Here is a 22,025-nt window from a genome sequence, read left to right on the forward strand (position 1 = left end):
CACCGCCGCGCCCGCCATTACGTAGCAAGCGCAGGCCCCGCCCCCCGCGGGTGGGCTTCCGGTGGAGGGCAGGACCTATCCCGGAAGCGGAAGGAGACGCGGGCCGAGAGCCCAACGGGGTTGCGAAGTGGTGGGCTGGCTGGGGGACTTGGAGCCGAAGTTCTAAAAGAATTGGTGGGCGCGGGTGAGCCACCATGGAGCTCGCAGGCCACTCCTCGACATCGCGCTGTACCGGCGCCCGCAACCAGATTCCTGATAGGCAGACACCGAGGATGAAAGATCAAATCGTGAAAAGCTAAATCCTTTCTGCAAACCGGGAGCGGACTCCCGTGGCTGGTTCTTTGGAGCACGTCCTGGGAACTGCCGCTACGTGCTCTGTGCGGTAGGTGTGACCCTCTCCAGTTCACAGGCGGACAGACCGGAAGCCCAGACTGGGCAGCCTCCTCGGGCACTGTCTCCAGGGCTCTGTGGGAGAGGGAGGTGCCGCGCCCATCTGTTGATGCCCAGGACCCCCGCGGTGGAAAATAAGACGGTGTTCTCAGCAAGATGATCTTGTACTACTTGAAGGACTTTCGTCTGCTCCAAGTCATATACTAAATAACTTTGGGAGTGGGCTTGGGGATCGGAAGGGTGTTAAAATTCTCTTACAGTGTCCTTACTTGGCAAATTAGAAAGTGGCAGTCCATCGATCTCCAAAATATTGGAGGAGAAACCTTATCTTAAACTTGGGTTCTCAAAGGCAGGCAGTATCTACCATGGGACGTACTGGATACTCAGACAGGAGAGGTGATCCCTACAGCAAGGAGCAGAGACCTGTCCCAAAGCCCAGGTCTGAGGAAAGGATATACTTGTGACACTAACCTGAACCCTCATATCTCCCAGCTGTGCGGGTCACCATTTGTCACAGAGTAATGTCACTTCCTCAGACATCCACATGGCAGCAGGGCTGGCCACATTAAGAGTGAGAAAAACAGGCACACTGAGGTTAGGAAAGTAACTAGTTACTCCACAGCACAGATGGTTCCGCTGAAGTGCTTCTTAAAAAACTTTGATCATTTAACTTAGTCTTACAGCTCTGAAGCAAGCACTTGTATCTCCCAAATGGGGACACATACAGGAGTGAAGTGAACCACACAGCTGGTAGATAGCAGGGCCAGAGTTCAGCCTTAGACTGCCCTCAAAACCACTTCACACACTGCCTTCTTGGGGTGGGTGTGTCCTACACCAAACCAAGGAAGGCTGTCAGATAACCCCACTGGCTCTAGAACTGTGGCTCTGGATTGACTGGACCTCTGGGTTCGCCCTAGGAGATTACCCTTCTTAAGGGTTAGCTGCTTCTTCATCTGTGAAATTAAGTAGATATGTCCAAGATGACCATCCTGGAGTGGAAAAACTAGAAAACCAAAGTCATCTAATTGTTCCAGGGACAAAGGTGGAGAATTAAATGATTATTATCCCTTTACAGTCAAGGAAGAAAAGTTATTTAAAAAAAAAATCAGCACCAGCCAGATCTAAGCTCCAGGTGTGCATGGGGAGTTGGCAGCTTGGGGCCAGGGCCAGGAGGCACACTGCCAGACATGGCTCTGTGCCATGCCATATAAAAACTATAACTATTTTAGGGGGTAAGTAAAGGTCACAAAATCTCCCTGGGGCAGGTGAGGCCTGGATGGAGATAGGGTAACATTCCTTGAATGTGGAGCCTTGGTCTCTATCACCCAAAGCCAGTACATGACTCGAGGTGGGAGAGGCAACATGTGACGCTGAGTAAATGAAAGGCAGATGGAGGTCAGTGTCCATGAAGAATGTTAACAGGCTGACTTGGTCACTTTGCCTACCCACTTCTGTACAGACTCATACTGTAGGGCCCAAACCTTGAACACGTTTTCTTGGCCCATCCAGAATAAACAGATTTGGCTGTAAAGGACCAAATTAGAAATGATTCTCAGACCGGTTTGTGCAAATGGTTTTTTTTTATTTTTTATTTCCACATTTATATCACAAGGTGTCCACTTACTGGACCAAATAGCAAAGTTGCTCCCTTCTGCATCCTGAGAACACAGAAGTCTAGATACTGTACATTCACTAAGGCTCCTTGTTTTTGCAAATCGCGTTATGACAACCATAAGGCAAACGAATCTAAAGGAATGGTCATGAGTGTTTCCAGCGCACAGACAGGTCTCCTTGCCAACAGTACAGCTTTACACACCAGTAGCACCTGTGGGAACCTTTTGCTTTGGGGATGAGACTCTAGAAAGGTGAAGTTTTCTAGATATGTGCAGAAAAGGGAAAATGAAAAAATAGAAAGGAAAATTATTTGGCTGGTGGTGAAATGGAATAAAATAAACTCTAGAAAACAAATTTTTGCAGCATTTCTTTAAAAAGTGAGTTTGAACTGAAACGAAACAGCATTTCTAAAAGTGAGTTTGAACTGAAACAAAATACTCATGTGTGGATGCCCATGGAGTGTGGGTCAAACAGGCTGGCCAGGGGCCCACCTGATGCCAGCAGCTCATTACATCTGGCACCATGATGGAAACACTGGCTGGATGGGGTGCAAATAGGCCATGAGGTTGCCCACTGCCTCAAACACTCAGGGCCAAATGAAAGAACAGAAAATGCAGATAGATGCGATGCATGCTTCTGTCACTGTGTTAAAGGTAACTTCTCCCACAGGTTTTCTGTGCCTGCCTGCAACTGAGGTCCCAGCTCATGGATGCTGGGAAGTGTCCGCACCTCTCCTGGGGTGGGGAGCTGACGCGTTTTATAGCTGGTTTGCTATAGAGTTCTGAACTCACTTTGCCGGCCTTCCTTCCACGCGGTCCTTCCTTTGTAATTTTGTTAGTAAACTGGTAGCAGCATTTCACAAAAGAAGGAGAATTTTGAGGGAAGAGCTTAGAGAGACCTAAGACTCCCGCCCCTCCCTTCTGCCTCAGCTGGGCTCCAAACCACGAGGCTTCCAGGCCTGGCCACCCTCCTGCTAACTGCAAGGTGGGAATGCACTTAGAGGCTGAGGGGCCAATCAGTCTAAGCAAACATAAGGCAGAATGTTCAATCGCCCGTCGTCACCGTGCGGATCAAGCGATATGCACTGCGTCCAGTCATACCAGTTACCCTGTGTGTCCTGACACCCATTCACCCCTGGCCACTGGTGGGCTTGGATTCTGTCCAGATCGTTCTGCGTGACCTGGCGGCTTAGCCCCGGGAGGTCAGTGGATGGGCCTGGAGGCAGTAGCACGTGTGGCGTCCTGGCCCCACGCCGGGTGCTCTCCTCCTGTTTCAGGTACTCAGACATGAAGTGGTGGGCCCCTGGGGTTTGTGCGCCCGAAGATGAGAGCAAGCTGCTCTGCCGGCTTAGGTAGGACTGAATGATCTCATTGCGTGACAGCTCCTTCCAGTTCGTCTGCTCAAAGGGGCTTTGGAGGCTGGTCTTGGCCTCGGGTTTGTCCAGCCCTGTCCTGGGTTGCTCCGTGTGCACAGGGCTGTCGGCCCGCACTGGCTCTTTCTGGGTCAGAGGTTTGATCTGTCTTGTCATGGGGTCCAAGGTGAGCTTCCGCTCTTTTAACCGCACAGGCTTGACGCCTGCCTCGGCCACTTGGCCGCCCAAGTTCACCGTGTAGTCACGAGGCTGTTTCCTCTTCTTTTTGCTGTCTGAACCACCAGAGGAGGCTGCATCACTGTCCGCCCTAGAGGAGTCTGGGGAGAAGCCAGCCCGGGGTAGGATGGACTCAGCTGGCGACAGCCCTGCCTTGCAGACCGGCCCTGCCAGTCGCTGGTGGCCCTCAGGCTGCTCTAGCCAGTGCACTGGGCTCTCAGCACTGGGCAACAGCTCTAGCCGCCGCACAGGGGGTGTGGATGGCTGGGCAAGTGGCAGTGGTGACGGCACCTGCGTGACATCGAGCGACTGGGGCCGAGGCAAGGGACTGGGCACAGAGCCCTTGGGTGAGTATGGGCTCCGCTGCCGGGCAAAGGAGCCCTCATGCCGTGAGTTCCGGGGACTGAAGGAGCAGCGAGGCGGCCCTTTGGGGTGGGGAGGTCCCGAGGTCTCGTCCGCCCTGTCCAGCTGCTGTAGCACTGCAGCCTTGCTTTGCAAACAGGGCCCGGAGGGCTTGCCCAGACCTGGGGAGCTGGTGTGCGGCCTCACAGCATTGATGGGGATCTTGATGCTGTGCTTGTCATTCTCGCCCTGCTCCAGGCAGCTGCCCTCAGGGCCCACGTGTCTGCCACTGTCCAGGGGACCTGGGAAGCTCTCGGGGCTCCCACCTATCCCATTGGTGGGGAGAGGTGATGAGTTGGGAACCAGGGAGTCATGAGTTACTTTGGAGACCTTGGGAGGTGGCCCAGGGTGGCCAAGGTCACGCTGGTCCCCCCGGCGCTTGTGACTGCCCAGCCTGTCCAGCCGCAGCCCAGGCAGTCTCTGGATGTCATTGCGGTTCTTCAGGTCATGGATGCTCTTGGGTGCGCTGGCCACCCCCACCTCTGGCCGGCAGTTGTGGGCACCCCCGTTAGCAGAGCCAGGGGCACCTGCCAGCCCCCGCAGCACTGCCTCATTCTGGTGCACAGGCTCAATGAGCTTCTGCCAGTTCCGCAGCAGCTTCTTGGCCCGCTTGGCGAGCTCTTCATTCTTGGTCTTCTTGCGGACGTCATTGATGAGTTTCCCAAGTCGCGTCTCCTACAACCAGAGAAAGACCATGGCACTTTTTTTGAGACGGAGTCCCCCTGTGGCCCCTAAACCACTGGCTTACCAGACACAAAACCTATGGGGAATTTGGGTCCTTTGTGACATCTAAATTCTCAAATATAGTCCTCAGACCCTAGGGTCCCAGGGCCAGAGGCAGCATTCTCAGAAGCACCATCCTGCAGGCTACTGGCGCCAAGGCCACTGCAAGGACCCTTTGTCAAGGAAGCTTTCTGGATGACAGTACATTGTGGGAAAGGCAACAGCAAACAAAAGAGCCCAGGGCCAGCGACACCCACTGCAGTCTCCCCTGGGTACCCTCCTCACCCCCTCCCCAAGAGTGTAAGGCATCTTGCGGAGGATGGAACCCCAACTCTGGGACTGAACCCCCAACCCCACCCCAGGTTCCTCAGTGCCCAAGGAAAGATGACACTCTCAAGCACGTGCTGTGGGCTGGGACACTCACCTCCAGTGCCTCTTTGGTAATGGGGTATTTCTCCAGGCTGGAGATGACTTCCAACACCGCCACCATGTTCCGGATCTGCAAGACAAGAGCCACTCATCACACCCCTGCCCTTCTCCCTACCCCAGCCTGCTCCACCTCTCCCACACCAAGAGCCAGTGGAGCTGGCATCTCTGAAGCCCCTGCTGCACACCTCTGCCCGGGGGCAACATGGCACCCAGCACTCACTCTCCTCTCCTATCCATGTACATGGCCACACTCTCGAGTGTCTGTCACACAACCAAAACTCATGACATTAATGAAACAAGATCTGCTCTTGATCAAAGAGATACACTCTACTCTGCCATTTGATGAGGTGGGAGGCTAAAGTGTTAAATAAAATATACCAAGTTTAAAAGAAAAGATCGATACATAATAATCCAATAGATTTGGCTACCTTAACAAGACCTTTAGAGTTCATCCAAAGAAACTATAAAGAGAGCAAAAAGTCAAAGTGGGACAAGACAGATGCCACAAGGCCCCAGTGATCCCAATCTGGAACATACAGAGACCCTGAGCAAAACACAGGAGGTTGTAGCATCAGTGCTCAAGTCTCCTAGTAATCAGGAAGTGTAGACCGAACCCTCACGTGAACACACTGTACACACCCACCTGGCAGAAATGGTACCTGACAATGCCAGAGAGTTCTTGGCACAGCTGACTGGGGAGCGATGGGCTTTCTCTAGTACAAACACGTATGTACATCTTATGACCAAGCAATTACAACCCTTTATGATACTTGCTTCAAGACAGGCCCTGTCCTACTAATACATGTTCCCATATGTCACCACCTTGGTTTAGTTGTCACAACCACCCCAGGATAGATACTATTATCATCACATTTTACAGATAGGAGATGATACAGAAAGTTGCAGGTGACATGTTCAAACGTTATGATGACACCAGTGTCCTCTAGGAGTTTGAAGGAACAGAGTGAGAAATTCAAGAGCCATAGAAATGAGCAAACTGCAGCTTTTGTATACAGTGGGGCCTTGACTTACGAGTTTAATTCGTTCCGTGACGGAGCTCGTAACTCAAATTACTCGTATGTCAAATCAACAGTGAACGAGTGAGACACGTGATGCTGGGCTGATGTTGTGGCATTCACTGTGACATTCGCTGCGCCAACTAGCAGTGGGGTATCTGAAGCTGGCTCGTAACCCGAATTTTAGCTCGAAACTCAAAGCAAAAAATCGGCCGTATCTCGAAAAACTTGTTAGTCGGGACACTCGTAAGTCAAGGCCCCACTGTGCTAATAAAATGGAGTTCAAACCACGGGGAGGGAAGTATCACATAAAATATATATGGCTACCTGGCTGGTGTGTGAGGGCACATGCCAGAGTTGCAGGCTTGATCATGTGTGTGCGTGCACGTGTATTTGTGCGCATGCAGGAAGGTAACCAATCATTTCCCTCTCATAGATGTTTTTATCTATCTCCCTCTCCCTCTAAGATCAATAAAGACATATTAAAAAAATATATGTGGCTGATTCCACTTACACCAAGCACTTCAAGATTAACTCAAAATGAATCATAGACCTAAATATGAAAGCAAAAACTCTCAGGCTTCTAGAAGAAACAAGAGAAGATCTTTGCCACTTTGGGGTAGACAAAGATTTCTTAGGAACCCCCAAACACTAACCATTCAAGAAAAAATATGGACAAACCGGAAACTATCTTAATCAAAATCCAAGAACTTAGGTTTACTAAAAGACACCGCTAATGAAGAGGCAAGCCTTGGCCTAGTAGTACATGTTGACAAAACATTCTTGCTGAAGAATTTGAATAGAGAATAAGAACGGCTACATCTCCATCAACCGAGCAGCTGCAGGTTTCCAGTGGGCTGGCTGGAATAGGGAAGCCCACATCTGGAGTAAGCCTCTTCTCCCACCAAAATCACACAGTGAGCACATCACCCCCTACACACACACACACACACACACACACACACACACACACACACACAGAGTTATGTAGACATGATACAGTAAGGAAAGGTACATCTCCACCCAGCCACTGCAGCATCTCCTTGTAGCTTTCCAAGAAATATTCCTTGCATACACAAGCCTGTGCACATACTTATCACATATTTAAAAAAAAACAAAACATGGTTTTATGTCTTGCTCTTTCTCACTAACATCTGAAATGCCCAGCAGCACAGACCCCTCCTTTTGCTCAGCTTTCCAGTGAGGGGAGGCCCCACCGAGCAGGGCCAGTTGGGGGACACTTGGGTATTTCACTGGCTGTTATAGACAAAGCTGCTATCACTACCTTTATCAGATGTGACTTTGGTCTAACAAACAAGCAACCAAAGGGGCTGTGGGCTCCCAGGCCATGAACTACTGTAATTAGCCCCTAGGGAGGCTGCTCCCATTGGAAGGTGAGGAAGCCTATTTCCCTTATCTTTCTATCTTTGCCAGCACCATGGTGTATCAATTTCCTCTTGCTGCCAAAGTGTTCATACATGATCACAGACTGAGTGGCTTAAACAAAATGCATGCATCATCCCAGGTCTGAAGGTCAGAAATGTGCTTGGGTCTCCCTGGGCTGTGATCTAGATGTTGGCAGACTACCCTCCTTTGGGGCTCGTTTCCTGCTCCTTCGGGTGTTGGCAGGATTCAGTTCCTCAGTGCTGCAGAACTGAAGTCCCTGTTCTCTTTGTGGCTGTCATCTGAAGGCCATTCCCAGCTTCTGGTAGGCACTGCATTTCCTGGCTTGCACCCCAACCCCGCACCACACCTCTGACCAGCCAGGAAATGGTCTCTGCTTGTAAAGATTCCATATGTCATCACCATTTTGTTTAGTTGATGACATCAGGCTGTGCCCACCTGGACAATCCAGGTCTGCTCCCTTAGTCACAAAAGTCCCTTCTGCCATGTAAGGTACCATGTGCCCAGGTACCGGTGACTAGGATGTGGGGCTGTTACTCTGCTGGCATTGTGTATTCCTGGCTTTTTTTTATCTGCCCCATTTCCAGCTAAAGGCAGTGTGGGTGTAAATTGCAGTGACCACAGATCACGACAGAAGCCCTCACTGTGCCCAACAGAGCTCTCGCAAAGCTGCCCCTCTGCCAGGGGCCAATTTGCGCCCTGGCAACAACGGCCTCGTCTCATGATGTTTTCTTTGGGGCTGTGGCTGTCTCTAGAAAGCTACTTCAAACTGAGCTAAAGAGGCGGATCTGAGAGGAGACACAATCAACCACCTACACACCTTAATGTGCCTTCGAGTAGGGATGTGGTGCAAAAGGAGACTGCATGGTGAGGAGGCCAGTTGCACAGGGAGAGCAGGGCCACCAGCTCCCTGTCCCCAGCCCTGGGATTCAGCCTGGTAGGGTCCTGAGCTTGCCACATGGCCTATTTCCACCCTAGTGACCTCACTCTGGTATATTTAGAGCCCTAGGTCCCCATACACTCCTGGACCAGCAGTCCCCGCAAAGCACGCCCAGCAGCACAGAGTGTCCTTGTCCTTGGGCAGACACTGTCCCACTGCCAGAAGGAGAGAGAGGCAGAACACCTGGGCAGCCTGGGACTGGCAGACAGCTGGTGCCGCAGACACCCTACGGCCAGGACCCTCCTTGGAAGCTTCACAGGAGCTGAGACAGGTCAGGCCTGCGGGCTCTGCCATAACTTGGGTGGTGTACAGAGAGGCCCTCAGCCCTGTGAAAAATGTTACCCCTGTCTCCCTCCTTCTGCCCCCGCTTCATGGAAGTTCGGAATCTCCCTGAGGGGCTCACCCCTCTGGCTCTGCCCCACTCTTGGCCATGACAGGCAGGGCACTGAGCACTGTGTGGGAAGCAGTACTTGGACATTCCAGATAGAGTCAGTCTGCAGACCTTGAGAAATGCTACCAGGAGTCTGTCCCTGAGCCCTGGCCCTTACCACACTGGACAGGCAAGAATCTTGGAGGTCTGTGAAGCATCAGATCAGGCCTCTGGCCTCAGATCCAGTTGGCAGTGTCACCTCAGCCAGCCTGTTGGTAGGCAGTGGCCTGACCACAAACAGGAGGCTCCTGAACCTGTCTTACCAACCCACCCACCCACCCAGGAGCAACAGGCCTCCCACCCTGGATAGAGAGGTCCTGTGGGTAGCAGAGACGCCTAGGTGACATGTCAAGGGGGGCTCCCATCCAGGCTCGAGGACTGCAAAGCCCAACAAAGATCCTTGGCAAGGATGTGGGTGTCAGCTGGAAGGCAGGCAGGCATGCCTGTGGCAGGGCATCACCTGAGTGGGGTCTCCTACAGCAGAGGTCCCAGGGCTTTGTGAGATGATAAGGCAACAAAGCCTGGAGAGGGGAGAGGGAACCAGAATGAAGACAGTGGCATGAGCGAGGATGCCAAGAGAACATAGCCTGCCTTCTATCAACTCCAGCCCAAATGGGAGCTGACTGCTACCACCACCCCAAAGACCACCTACCTGTCTGCATGAAAACACATGTTCTCATCACCACAGCACATACACCGCTCCATCCTGTATGGGGAGGGAGCCTCTGAGCCGTTTTTAGAATAAGTCTGCAGGCCAGGGCTGAGGGCCACATGCAGCCTGCTGCTGTCGTGGATGCCTTGGGAATCTTCCCAGTAAAACAAACACACACACCTCAAAACCACCTGCCAAGCGGCTTTCCCAAAAGGGGCAGAATCCACACACCAGGGAGTCTGAGCACTGCAGCCTCTCATTTCCTCATTAGGGCTCCCGCAATAGATGCAAACTAATTTGTGTTTCCTGAACAATTAGTGAGCCTAGTATCACGTCCCCTTTCTGCCAATGATGACTTCCTGTGTGAACTGCTCACGTTCTCAACCCATTCATTCAACCCATTTGTTTTCTGTATTTAGTGGCCTCTTTATTGGAAATAAATATTGCCCAGTCATGGAACCCCCAGTGTGGTGGCATTTGCTCCATACAGATACCTAAATGTCCTTAGGGGAGGTACAAGATGGGACAAAGCTACTCTGGAATGGCAGAGAGCAGGCAGGGCAGGCCATGTGATGGGCAAGACTCAGAGAAGACCTGAGGTGTCCACTGTAAAGGAAGGGCAAGAAGTCATCCTGGGTGTGACACAGGTGCCTACAAAGTTACCCATGACTACTGGTGGGACTAACTCCATAACCACCTTGTTGATGGTTTTTATACTGGATTCAGACAGCTTAAATGTGGTTGTCCATTCAGACAGCCAGTGTCTCCAGCATCAAACATGTAGGCAACCCCTAAACCAGCGGTTCTCAACCTGTGGGTCGCAACCCCTTTGGGGGTCGAACGACCCTTGCACAGGTGTTGCCTAAGACCATCAGAAAACACATATATAATTACATATTGTTTTTGTGATTAATCACTATGCTTTAATTATGTTCAACTTGTAACAATGAAAATACATCCTCCTGCATATCTATTTACATTACGATCCATAACAGTAGCAAAATTACAGTTATGAAGTAGCAACGAAAATAATTTTGTGGTTGGGGGTCACCACAACATGAGGAACTGTATTAAAGGGTCGCGGCATTAGGAAGGTTGAGAACCACTGCCCTAAACTAAGGCACCTTCTGGCCTCGGGCCAGGGGAAAGAAAGAACCCTCACTGAGCACATCCTCACTGGGGGATGGGGAGGATGCTTCGCACTGCCAACCCAGTTCCTGGGCTCTTACGGGTTCTAATGGAGACTTCCCACATATGAAAAGCAAGAGTAGGCACAGAGGAAGTAAAACAGCCTTCATTCTCAGAAAGCCCCTCAGCACCTAAATCACTACTGCAGCTGGAGATATTTGCTGCTCGACTCACAGTGAATGGGAAGCAGGGGGTTGGACACACACAGGCAACAGCCCCAGGGACAGGAGAACAACCCTCAGAAGCAGTCTGGACAAAAGTCTGGACAATGCCAGTGCTGGGTACCACCACTCCTGCTCAGGTGATGTCCCTATCCTCCCACACCCTGGGTCACGTGGGGGCAATGAAGGAACCTGCATAAAACTCCACAGCATGCTACATTCCATGTGAACATTAAAGGTACACTGCTCATCCTAATCTTTAATGACACAATTTTTACTATTTACTAAAGATATGATGCCATCTGCAACTTGCTACAAAATAACCCACTTGGGTGTCTATTGGAGGAAGCGAACAGAGGAAACAATGTTGATCTGGTAAGTAGGATTTTAAGTTGGTATCTACTGATGCCAGGATGGTTACATTATTCTAATTTTATGTTTGAAACTTACCACAATCTTTAAAAAGTTTACTTAAATACATGTATTTCCTTACATTTGGATGGGATACTTCACTAGACCTGGAATGTCAGGGCAGCGTGTGGAGGTGAAGTGATCAGGTAACCATTTTCCAATTCCTCACAGTGGCTTTGTGCTGCACCACCTGGTGCCTGTATGGGGAGGAGGCTGAGGACTAAGTGGTTCCACAGTGAGTCTGTCTCCTGAGGAGTTCAAACTACCTTGGATTCAAACTACCAGGCACATGGTGCCAAAACAGCCTGCACTCCTGGGGTAGAAAAGGGCATGGGGTCCGGTCTCCCTGCTAAAGAGCCCAGAAGGCCAGAACTTCGCTTTGCAGCTCCTTCATGCAGGAGAGGCCCACCTGCCTGAGCCATCACATAGTGGGGAGTGCTTCAGAGTCCACAAGGGGCTCTCCAGAGGGTGTCAGCCATGAATGGAAGAGTTGGCAAAAGGGATCCCTGTCTTTTGATGTTATGGCCAACCACGAGCCACACCAAAGCCCGTGTCCAACTGTGGATGTCTTCGATCTATTTCAGGGATAGGTAGGTAAACCCCAAGCCCTGAGTAATTACCACCGGTGGGGGGGCGGGGGGGCTGGGGACTTCCACCCAGATGCTAAACAATTTGGGGTTTGTGAGGCCCCTGGTTCACGGCTCCCTTTTCTCCATGCATCAAGGGGTACCACTCCACCAGAAATACCCAACCTCTTGGTCATGAAGCTGGACATGTGCAGCTGTGATAAAAATGGGGAAACCCTGCACTCCCTGAAGTCTAAGCACCGGTGGGACCACCTGGCCTGACTCTCACAGGATCACCACTTGTTGGGTTCCTCCAGGGGCCAAACTCTAGCTTTTTATCCTTGAAACCCCACTTTACAGATAAGGAAACTGAGGGTCCAGGGCTCACCATGCAGCTGGAAGGTTGTGGACTTTGGCCTCATATTGGCATCCCACTCACACACTCTCCCCAATCCACTACAACAGGGAAATGCACAGGTTACAAAGAGCTCCTTGAAGCCACACAGAGCCAGCAGCTTCATGCCCAGCATGCCCAGAAGCACATTCAGATGGTCTCCAGGCTGCCTCTGCCTTCCTCCCTAGAGCCAGGGAGACCCACACCCTCCCACCAAAGCTGAGGCTTTAGCCCACCCACCAAGGCTCACCCTGAGCTGCAAGCCACTTAGTGCTAATGATGATGGCCCTTGGCCCTGGAGCCTGCTCTCCTCCAGGCCCCAGATAGCACACACCGAGGGCGAACTCACCCACCTCACTGTCTGGACAGTCCCCCGACCACCCACACCAACTTGTTCAGTGGGCTCAAAGGAAGACAGGTCAGCAGTAAAAACCAGTTTAGTTAAAAAACCAACAATGTGAAAGTTGTCTTTCCCCCCCTCTTTTAAATGCATAATGCTCTTACAAAACTTACAACTTACAAAACCACTTAGCTCAAAAGACTTTTGGAAGTGTTCAGCCAGCAAGCTGTCCTTCCAAGCTAAAACATGCCACAGATGGCACCCAGAAGCAACCAGACAGTGAGTCTTTCAATGTGCTGAGCTTTTCAACGCCATCCCCAGCTGAGTCATGGTTCCCTGCCAGTCACACAGCAGGCATCAGTCGTGTCTGCTGAAGGTGTGTGGACAGGGTGAATGAAACAGGGCTCTGTTGGACAAGTGTGTGTGATTTTGTACCAGCAGCACCATTTTCAGCCACAGCAAGTCTTCCTGCTTCTGATAACCACACATGTTCCCTTGCAGATGCTGTTCTGTGACTCAAACTACCTCTGTCACAAGCTGGTGCAAGAGGTGGCAACTATACCCCCCAGAGGGCCTATAAGAGCACGGCCCTAGTCTCACACAGTCTCCCTGAGTACTAGAAGTCAGTACAGCTTGATCCTCCTTTTCAGCTCTGGAAGGTGCAGCCTCCTGGGCCCTGCTCTGCCTTTCCTGGTCCCACAGCCAGACTGGAGCAAGGGGAACCTCCTTCGGGCAGATGCCATGCCAGCACTCTGCCTCGCAAAGGCATCATCCTCCGCCAGGAGCCCGTGGAAGCCTCAGAGCCACAGGAGCAAAGTCTCTCTCAGAGGAAGAACGACACTGGGGTGCAGGGTATCCAATGTGCAGCCGACAAGTTCACCACTTGTAAAAGCACAATATCACTTCCTCATCAGTGGGGCCCATCTGTTCCCCAGAGGCATCCTCAGTTGGAGCATGCCCACCATCTGAGTGGCCTGACTGTCCACAAAGAACCCACAGCCAGAGCATGCAACTGCAGCTGTAACTCAGCCCAGGGGATGGAAACTCCTGCCTGGGCCCAGGCACCAGGCAGAGCATAGCATAGCCTGTGCCCTATAAGCAGAACAAGAAGAGGAGGCCCAAGACCCAGGGCGCAAGTATGAGTGGAGTGGCTGCCATCCATACGACCTCTTCAAAAGAGGCTTGCAGACAAGGAGCGGCAGCACTCCTCTCCACAGCTCCAGCTTTATATTTCAGCAGCTCTTCCCAACAAAACTATGAACTTAAACTCTCCTGACCCCTGAATTAGGTCAACAGGATGTACAATTCTGGTTGTAATTCAGCCCTTTTTGAGAACTCTCAACTCTCATCCCTACACTAACACACTGGAAAGTCTGAATACCAAATAGAGCATTTATTTCTGCCAGACATACTCACAGAAGGGTCCAGTTGGCAGTGTATCTGATGACAGTTGAGGGTTTCTCCCTCCCAGCCTAGCTCCTGTAGGAACAGCCAGTAAGCATACCAGCTGTACAAGATGGAATGACATGATGCTCTTGAGAGGGGCACACACAATGCTCAACGCACATGAACCTAGAAAATGGGCGATCCAAAACGACAATGAGCCAGCTTTTTAGGAACTGATGGGGACCAACATCTAAGAGACTGTTAAGTGAAACAGCAAGGTGAAAACAGTACACTCCTGTGCTGCCAACTGAGAATGCCCAGCAGTGGTGTTGGGCAGAGACAGAGTGGGGCCCAACTCTGATATAAGGAAGATCAGCCACCAACCTGAACCTTGCTTCTCTATGAGCTGGGAAAGAATGTTAGGAACCTGAACCCTGCTTCTCTATGAGCTGGGAAAGAAACCCGGGCAGAATGTTAGGAAAAGTGCAGATTATGTCTGTAGGTCCTGAATGGCACACTGACCACAGTCCTTAGAGACTGTGTCCTCAGGGGGCAAGCCAGGGATGCCCAGCTCACTCACTGCTAAGCTCCTCTATGGCCTTAGTGCAGTGCTAGGAGGCCACCCCTCCCCCAACTTGCTATCCCATCCCAGACTCCTGGCGGTGTGTGTGGCTCAGAGTAATGGCAGTGGGCAAAAGGATCTTCTCAGTGGACATTCCTGCAACAGGGGCCACTGTGGAGAAAACCAAGGACACTGTCACCCATGGAACAGGAGGGTAAGCCTGGATATTCTGTTTCAGACATCAATGTAAGATGGGACACACATACCCCACAAGCCAGCAATTCCACTCCAGGGTATTATCAACAGAAACATGAGTACCAAGAATGGTGGGGTCAGCATGTTGAGAACAACCACAACTGAAAAACACCTGCATGGCTATGGCCAAAGTGTAAGTGATGACTAAATCATGACTTAGCCATTCAATATAGAATGAAGGAACTAATGCTACACACAACATCAAAGATAAATCTCAAAACTGTCATGTGAAAAGCCAGAAACGAAAGAATATATTCTGTACTGGAGCGTAAGACTTCTTGGTGGTGACAGAAGTCAAGGAAGTTGGGGTGGGGGTGGGGGGGGGTAAGGGGTGAGGAGTGGAGAGTGATCAGGAGATGGAACAAGAGTGGCCTCTAGAGAAATACTCTATTTCTTGACCTGACCGGGGTAGGGGTTACTTGGATGCACTGACTTCATAAACATTCGCTGAGATGTAAAACTTACGACTCAAGTACTTCTCTGGATGTATGCTATGTATATATATATATAAAAGCCTAAGCGACCATTACAACCGAATGACCGGAACAACCAGCTGACTGGTTGCTATGATGCACACTGACCATCAGGGGGCAGATGCTCAAATGCCAACACAGGAGCTGCACCCTGGTGGTCAGTGCACTCCCACAGCCAACCTCCCGTGATCCCTCCCCCAAAGCTGGCTGGCCAACTTCTGTGGCCCCTCTCCACAGCCAGCCAACCTCCCGTGCACCCCCCAACCCCCTACTGCCAGCCAGCCAACCTTCCCACAGCCCCTCCCCCCAGCTAGCCAGTCCCAATCACCCCCATCCGAACCTCCCGTGGCCCCTCCTCCCCTAGGCAGCCAACCTCCCACAGCCGGCCCAGATCCGCCCCCGATCTGCCCCAATTGCCGGCCAGGCAGAGGACCACCCATGCATGAATTTGTGCACCAGGCCTCTAGTACTTTAATAAGAAGCTGATCTTAGAGGCCATCCTGTCCTAGAAACAAATGCCAGAGCTGCTGGGGTTGAGAGGAAGGGAAGGCATTGGCAAGCCAGCCCTTCACTCGCTTCCCACACAGGAGCACAGACTCTCTGAGCGTTCTACAGAGCAAGGTCTGAGACCTGCTGCACCATAAGCCTAGGCTACCTCTGAGACACTCGGCATGCACTATGCTTCACAGCTCATACAGAAACATGTCCACACATTCCTGCCTTGGGTAGGGGTCAGTCTGGGGAGATCAAGGGCACTTTGAAGGTTCCAGGAAAGAAGCACTCAGTAAGCAGCTCAGTGTTCCCAGGAGGAGCAAGTCTAAGGTTACTGGAGCGAAACACGCAGGCAGCTCCCACTGCCTGGGCATCACCTGCCAGCACCATGCTGGACATCTGTCCTCTACCACATGGTGGTCTCCTCTGAGACCACTAACCTCCACAGTAAATATTATGCCCCTGCACAAACAAGGAAGCAAGGGAACTTGTGACATACCTGGCCACATTTTCATTTTTTACCTAACCTGCTAACCTAACCTTTTAAAGTCAGCCTAGGCCTGCCTCCATGCAACTATAAAACATCTAGAAGAAAATGTAGGAGGAAAATCTTAGTGATCTTGAGTTTGGCAAAGGCTTAAAATATGACAAAAAGCACAAACTATAGAGAAACATAAACTGGATTTCACCAAAATTGAAAATCTTTGCTTTTCAAAAATGACACTGTTATGAAAATGAAAAGACAAATCCCAGACTGGGAAATATATATATAAATCATATATCTAAGAGAGGACTTGTACCTAAAACATATAAAAACTCTCTCAAGTCAATAATTAGACAAAGAACCCAAAAGAAGGGGAGGATGGACAAATGATCTAAATAAATAAACAAGTCGTTCACTAAGGAAGAAATATACATAGCAAACAAACACTTGAAGAGACACGCAACCACATTACTGGACATCAAGAATATACAAATTAAACCACCACAAGACACTCCTACAAACCTATTAGAATGGCTAAAATGAAAAAGACTGACCATACCCAGTGATGGCCAAGACATAGAGCAAACAGAATTCTCATACACTTCTGGGTGGGAGTTTAAGTGGTATAATCACCTTGGAAGACATTTTGGCAGATTCTTAAATTCCATCAACATGTGAATGGATGAATGAATTATATGCCCATAAAATGAAATACTATTCACCACCAACAACAAAAAAATGAACTATTAATGTACAGAGTGCATGAATCTAAAAATAGACATGCTGAATGAGAGAAAAGCCCAGACCAAAATAAAACAAAAAAGAGTATATATTGCATGATTCACAAAATTCTAGACTAATCTACAATGATAGAAAAAGCAGATCAGCAGTTGCCTGGAGACACGGGTGGGCTGGGAAGAAGATTACAAAGGGGTAAGAGGAAACTTCTGGAAATTATAGATATGTTTATTACCTTGACTGTGCTGATGATTTCTTACATGTACTTATAGGTCAAATGTAGCAAATGGTACACTTTAGAAGTGCACAGTTTACTGTACACCAATTATACCTCAATAGAGCTGTAAAACAACTGTGGAGGCAGATGATAGGTGCAACAAGGTCCTGGAAAAGTAGGAAGATAGTAGGCAAAAAGAAGGAAGGCTCTGTTGAAGGTGAGGTATCAGATCCCCTTGGGGTGAAGAGTGGAGTAGAAAAGTTACTTCTCACCTCAGTAAAATGAAGAGGACTGTCATGCCTGGGCATTCCAAGGGCATAGTAAGACCTGAACAACAACTGCAAAGTGTGTGTAATGCATTCTTCATAGCAGACGGGACTCTGGCACACAGCAGTAAACAACAGCTTTTCCCTCTGGGACATTCTGCGTGCCCCCAAAACACTTGTGTAGCCAAGAGCAGGAGACTCACCATGCTGGAGCTGGGTAAGTGTCTCCTATGTTGTGAAATAAAAGGCTCACCAGCCTGGCTGGTGTGGCTCACTGAATGAGCATCAACTTGTGAACCAGGAGGTCATGGTTCGATTCTCAGTCAGGGCACATGCTGGGTTTCTGGCTCAATCCCCAGTAGGCGGCATGCATGAGGCAGCTGATCAATGATTCTCTTATCATTGATATTTCTATCTCTCTCTTCCTGTCACTTCCTCTCTGAAATCAATAAAAATATATTTAAAAAAATAAAATAAATAAAAGGCCCACCAGTCATCAAGGGCTGAACTTAAGGATATGAGGTCTTTTCAGCCTGCCTGCAGGGTTTCATCATACTTCAACTGGAGACCCAGGAGAGGGAGCCAACTTCCCATGCTCACACAGGAAAGGCCAGCACCCACAAATATCTGCACAAATGACAGTTGGAGTGATAAATATCCATCCTCCTGACATGGCAATAGCTTCAGTGCCTTTTCCCCCTCTGAGCTCTACATGATTTTTTCCAATGGGAATTAAGCTCCTATGACTGAAATTGTCTGAAATCCCAACATTTCCCCCGTCAGCTGAGTTAGACGCTTACTACTACTCTCGAGTGTGGCCTACAGTCAACCATACCAGTGTCCCTGGGAGCCAAATGCACTCACACAATCTCCGCTCAAGCCCAGACCTCCTGGATCAGAAACTGTATTTTAGCAAGCCCATGAGGAGATTCACACAGAGACGATGGGCAGAACCACTCTTTTCAAAGCCATGGATTCTGCTTGGCACCTTGTACCCAGCCAATTCGGATCCTCCCCAGCAGTTAATGCCACCACTACCACCTTCACCCTGCTATCCAGAGCACAGGGCTCCTCACAGGTTGATCTCATCCAATCCCAATGACAACCCTAAATCCAGGGATGTGATGTGCCCAAGCTCGAATGTGTCTGCAAGGACAGAATGGTCACTGTGCTGTCCTGTCAGCGGTGGTCTGCAGAGCCCCACCCCCTGATCTAGCTGTGGGACCCTGCACATCTATTGCCAACCTAGGAGAAGGCCACCCAGAGGTGGTGATGTGATGGGTCCAGATGAACCACCACAGGATGGAAGGACAGTTAATGGCTAGGCTAGTGGAGGATAAGATGTCTAACAATAGCACCTGACAAATGTAGGCTCAGACCTGCACACAAGGTAGCCCCTCCCAGATGGTATTAGCAAATTGTGCCACATGCATCCCTTACAAGCAGGAGTCCAACCACAGCAAGTCTCACCCTCTCGACATGTGGAGCTTGTCATCACCCCCGACACCAGCTCCACAACCTAGGCTGCCAGGGCCCTAGCCTCATCCTCTCCCAGAGCTCCTGCCCAAAAAGGCACTTCTCTTCTAAACCCCAAAGCCAGGGTTTCTAAGATAATTCTATTTCAACTCCAACAAAGACCAATGACTGTTACAACACTGGTGATATTTTCTAAGGGGAAATCATGCTTTTCCAGTTTTCAGTCAAATGCCTATACCAGTGATGGCGAACCTTTTGAGCTCGGTGTGTCAGCATTTTGAAAAACCCTAACTTAACTCTGGTGCCATGTCACATATAGAAATTTTTTGATATTTGCAACCATAGTAAAACAAAGATTTATATTTTTGATATTTCTTTTATATATTTAAATGCCATTTAACAAAGAAAAATCAACCAAAAAAATGAGTTCACGTGTCACCTCTGACATGCGTGTCATAGGTTCGCCATCATTGACCTATACAAACCACAACCTTGGAACACAACTGTTCAAATGATGGCAGCTGTTAAGACATCACTAAACCATGTTTTTTGAAAACACAAATCACTTAAAATAAAAATTCATACATTGCCCAGCCAGTGTGGCTCCATGGCTGAGCATCGACCCATGCACCAAGATGTTGCCTGTTAGATTCCCAATCAGGATACATGCCCAGGTTGCAGGCTTAATCCCCAGTGGGAGGAGTGCAGGAGGCAGCCCATTAATGTTTCTCTCTCAGTAATGTTTCTATCTCTCCCTCTCCCTTCCTCTCTCTCTAAATCAATAAAAATATAATTTTATTTTATTTATTTTTTAAAATATATTTTTATTGATTTCAGAGAGGAAGGGAGAGGGACAGAGAGATAGAAACGTCAATAATGAGAATCATTTATTGGCTGCCTCCTGCACACCGCCTCCTGGGGATCAAGCCTGCAACCCGGGCATGTGCCCTTGACCGGAATTGAACCCGGGACCTTTCAGTCCACAGGCCGACGCTCTATCCACTGAGCCAAACCAGCTAGGGCAGTGGTCGGCAAACTCATTAGTCAAATGAGTTTTCTTTGTTAAATGGCATTTAAATATATAAAATAAATATCAAAAATATAAAGTCAACAGAGCCAAATATCAACAGTACAACGATTGAAATTTCTTTTGAGAGCCAAATTTTTTAAACTTAAACTATATAGGTAGAGGTACATTGATTAACTTAATTAGGGTACTCCTAAGGCTTAGGAAGAGCCACACTCAAGGGGCCAAAGAGCCGCATGTGGCTCGTGAGCCGCAGTTTGCCGACCACGGGCCTAGGGCTAAAAACATAATTAACACACACACACACACAACACGCACAGCCAAGTCCTCCACAGGATCTGACCAAAGTTGGCCTTGTCTGGGTTGGTGCTGCCTCTGCCAGATTCCTACCACCCAGCAAGATTCCACCTTGAGGGCTGTCCAGAGGCTGTGTCCTACAGGGCCACCAGCACAGCACCTGCAAGGAGGACAGCACAAGTCCCCAACTAGGGGAAGACTTCAACAGCCCCCAGCAATCCTCACATACCAAGAACCTGGCATCAAGGAACCTACCTGGAAGTCATGGCCAATCTCATAAGGACCCCTCCCCTGCAGTACAGAAAGCAAGGCCAGGCTGCTCCCTTATACTGGCCAGGAGCTCTAGAAAGTAAACCATTGTACCAGCCCTGCCTTCCCTTACCTTCACCACTTCTGACACTCCCCTCAGCTCTCTCACTGTTGTCTGTCTCACCGCCTGCAGGTATGCATCACAAGAGCAAGGACTTTGGTCTTGTTCACTATCACCAACTAAGTGCCTGGAACAGTGTGTGGCACAGAGTAGAGACTTAATAAGTACTAACTAATGAATGAAAGAACGGACGAATGAACAAACAAATGGGTGAACAGATGAATAAGGTCCCACCTTACAGTGCTAGGTCCCACCATATTAATTCCAAGTCAGGATCTGCAGCCATCAAATTGGTATCTGGAGAGCAAACATGTCTTGACCTATTTCCAGCTGTCTCCTGCGTTGTTCACCCCCTGAGGGTTATGAGAACAGTGAGATGATTCTCAGTGGTCCTCACACACCTCCACAAAGGGCAAGGCAAAGGGTGCCACATTTGCGTGGCCAGAGAGAGGGAAAGCCACCGCCAGGGCAAGCAGAGGCTGTGGCCAGGGTAAGCAGAGGCTGTGGCCAGGGTAGCACAAGCTCTGTTACTCATTCAGGCAAACATGTTTGTTCAGCGGGGGCCCAATGGCTTTCGGCAGAGTCTTCCATTTTCAACACAGTGGTCCTGGAAGTTACCACAAATATTTTCCCCAACTTACCTTCTTGGCAACCCTGAAATTATTCTAGAGGGTTACATAAGGAGGGAGAAGGGGAGGAGGTTTTTGCAGAGCCAGACACAAAAGCAATGTGGAAAGCAAACCTCACAATCCACATGGTAACTCGGTGACAGTGGCACTGCTGGGCATGGCAGATGAGTGGCAGCTTGCTAGTAGAGGGTGAGGGAATAGTGGAGGATCACCACAGCTTGAGGTTACTTGCCACCAACAACCAACTCAACCACCTCCTCCCAACCTTTCCTGCTGGGGTCTTGAGGGAGGGAAGCCTGACCACATAATGGCAGCACTTTCTACCTCTGCCTGAACCATCTGATTCACACAGGAGGTGGAGGGGCAGCAAAATCCATGGAAGGCCAGGAGTCTGCCCTATGACTAAATGTCAGAGGAGACTCACAATCCAGAAGCACTGCAGTATCTACTTGTTTGGAATGCATGCTGGCAAAAACACTGAGAACTGGGATCAGAAAAGATTATGCTTTTCACTGTATTTCCTTCATTACTTCCTCAATATTTTTAAACTTATTTTTTCAAGTGTGTTTTCTTTTTTTTAGATTTTATTTGGTGTTTTGATATGTTAAGGGTATAATGTTTCTTTTCTTTTTTTTTAAATATATTTTATTGATTTTTTACAGAGAGGAAGGGAGAGAGATAGAGAGCCAGAAACATCGATGAGAG

General features: G+C 49.5%; 1 protein-coding gene across 4 annotated transcripts in view; it reads right to left on the reverse strand.

Moving 5' to 3' along the window:
* Positions 1 to 1,951: 1,951 nt before the first annotated feature.
* MED26 (mediator complex subunit 26) overlaps positions 1,952 to 22,025 on the reverse strand; it is a 46,785-nt gene continuing 26,711 nt past the window's right edge. For 2 of the 4 annotated variants that reach the window (XM_014538238.1, XM_014538256.1), the window contains 3 exons: positions 5,142 to 5,216; positions 3,112 to 4,669; positions 1,952 to 2,265 (listed from right to left, as the gene is read on the reverse strand). In XM_014538238.1, the coding sequence (XP_014393724.1) occupies positions 2,111 to 2,265; positions 3,112 to 4,669; positions 5,142 to 5,216 (1,788 nt within the window). In that variant the 3' untranslated portion in view covers positions 1,952 to 2,110. Of the gene's footprint in view, positions 2,266 to 2,422; positions 4,670 to 5,141; positions 5,217 to 14,064; positions 14,461 to 22,025 lie in introns of those variants that run through there. The other 2 variants (XM_014538249.1, XM_005856688.2) reach the window with 2 other exon arrangements.

The sequence above is a fragment of the Myotis brandtii genome, unplaced genomic scaffold, assembly GCF_000412655.1.
Source record: "Myotis brandtii unplaced genomic scaffold, ASM41265v1 scaffold1040, whole genome shotgun sequence".
Classification (NCBI taxonomy): domain Eukaryota; kingdom Metazoa; phylum Chordata; class Mammalia; order Chiroptera; family Vespertilionidae; genus Myotis; species Myotis brandtii.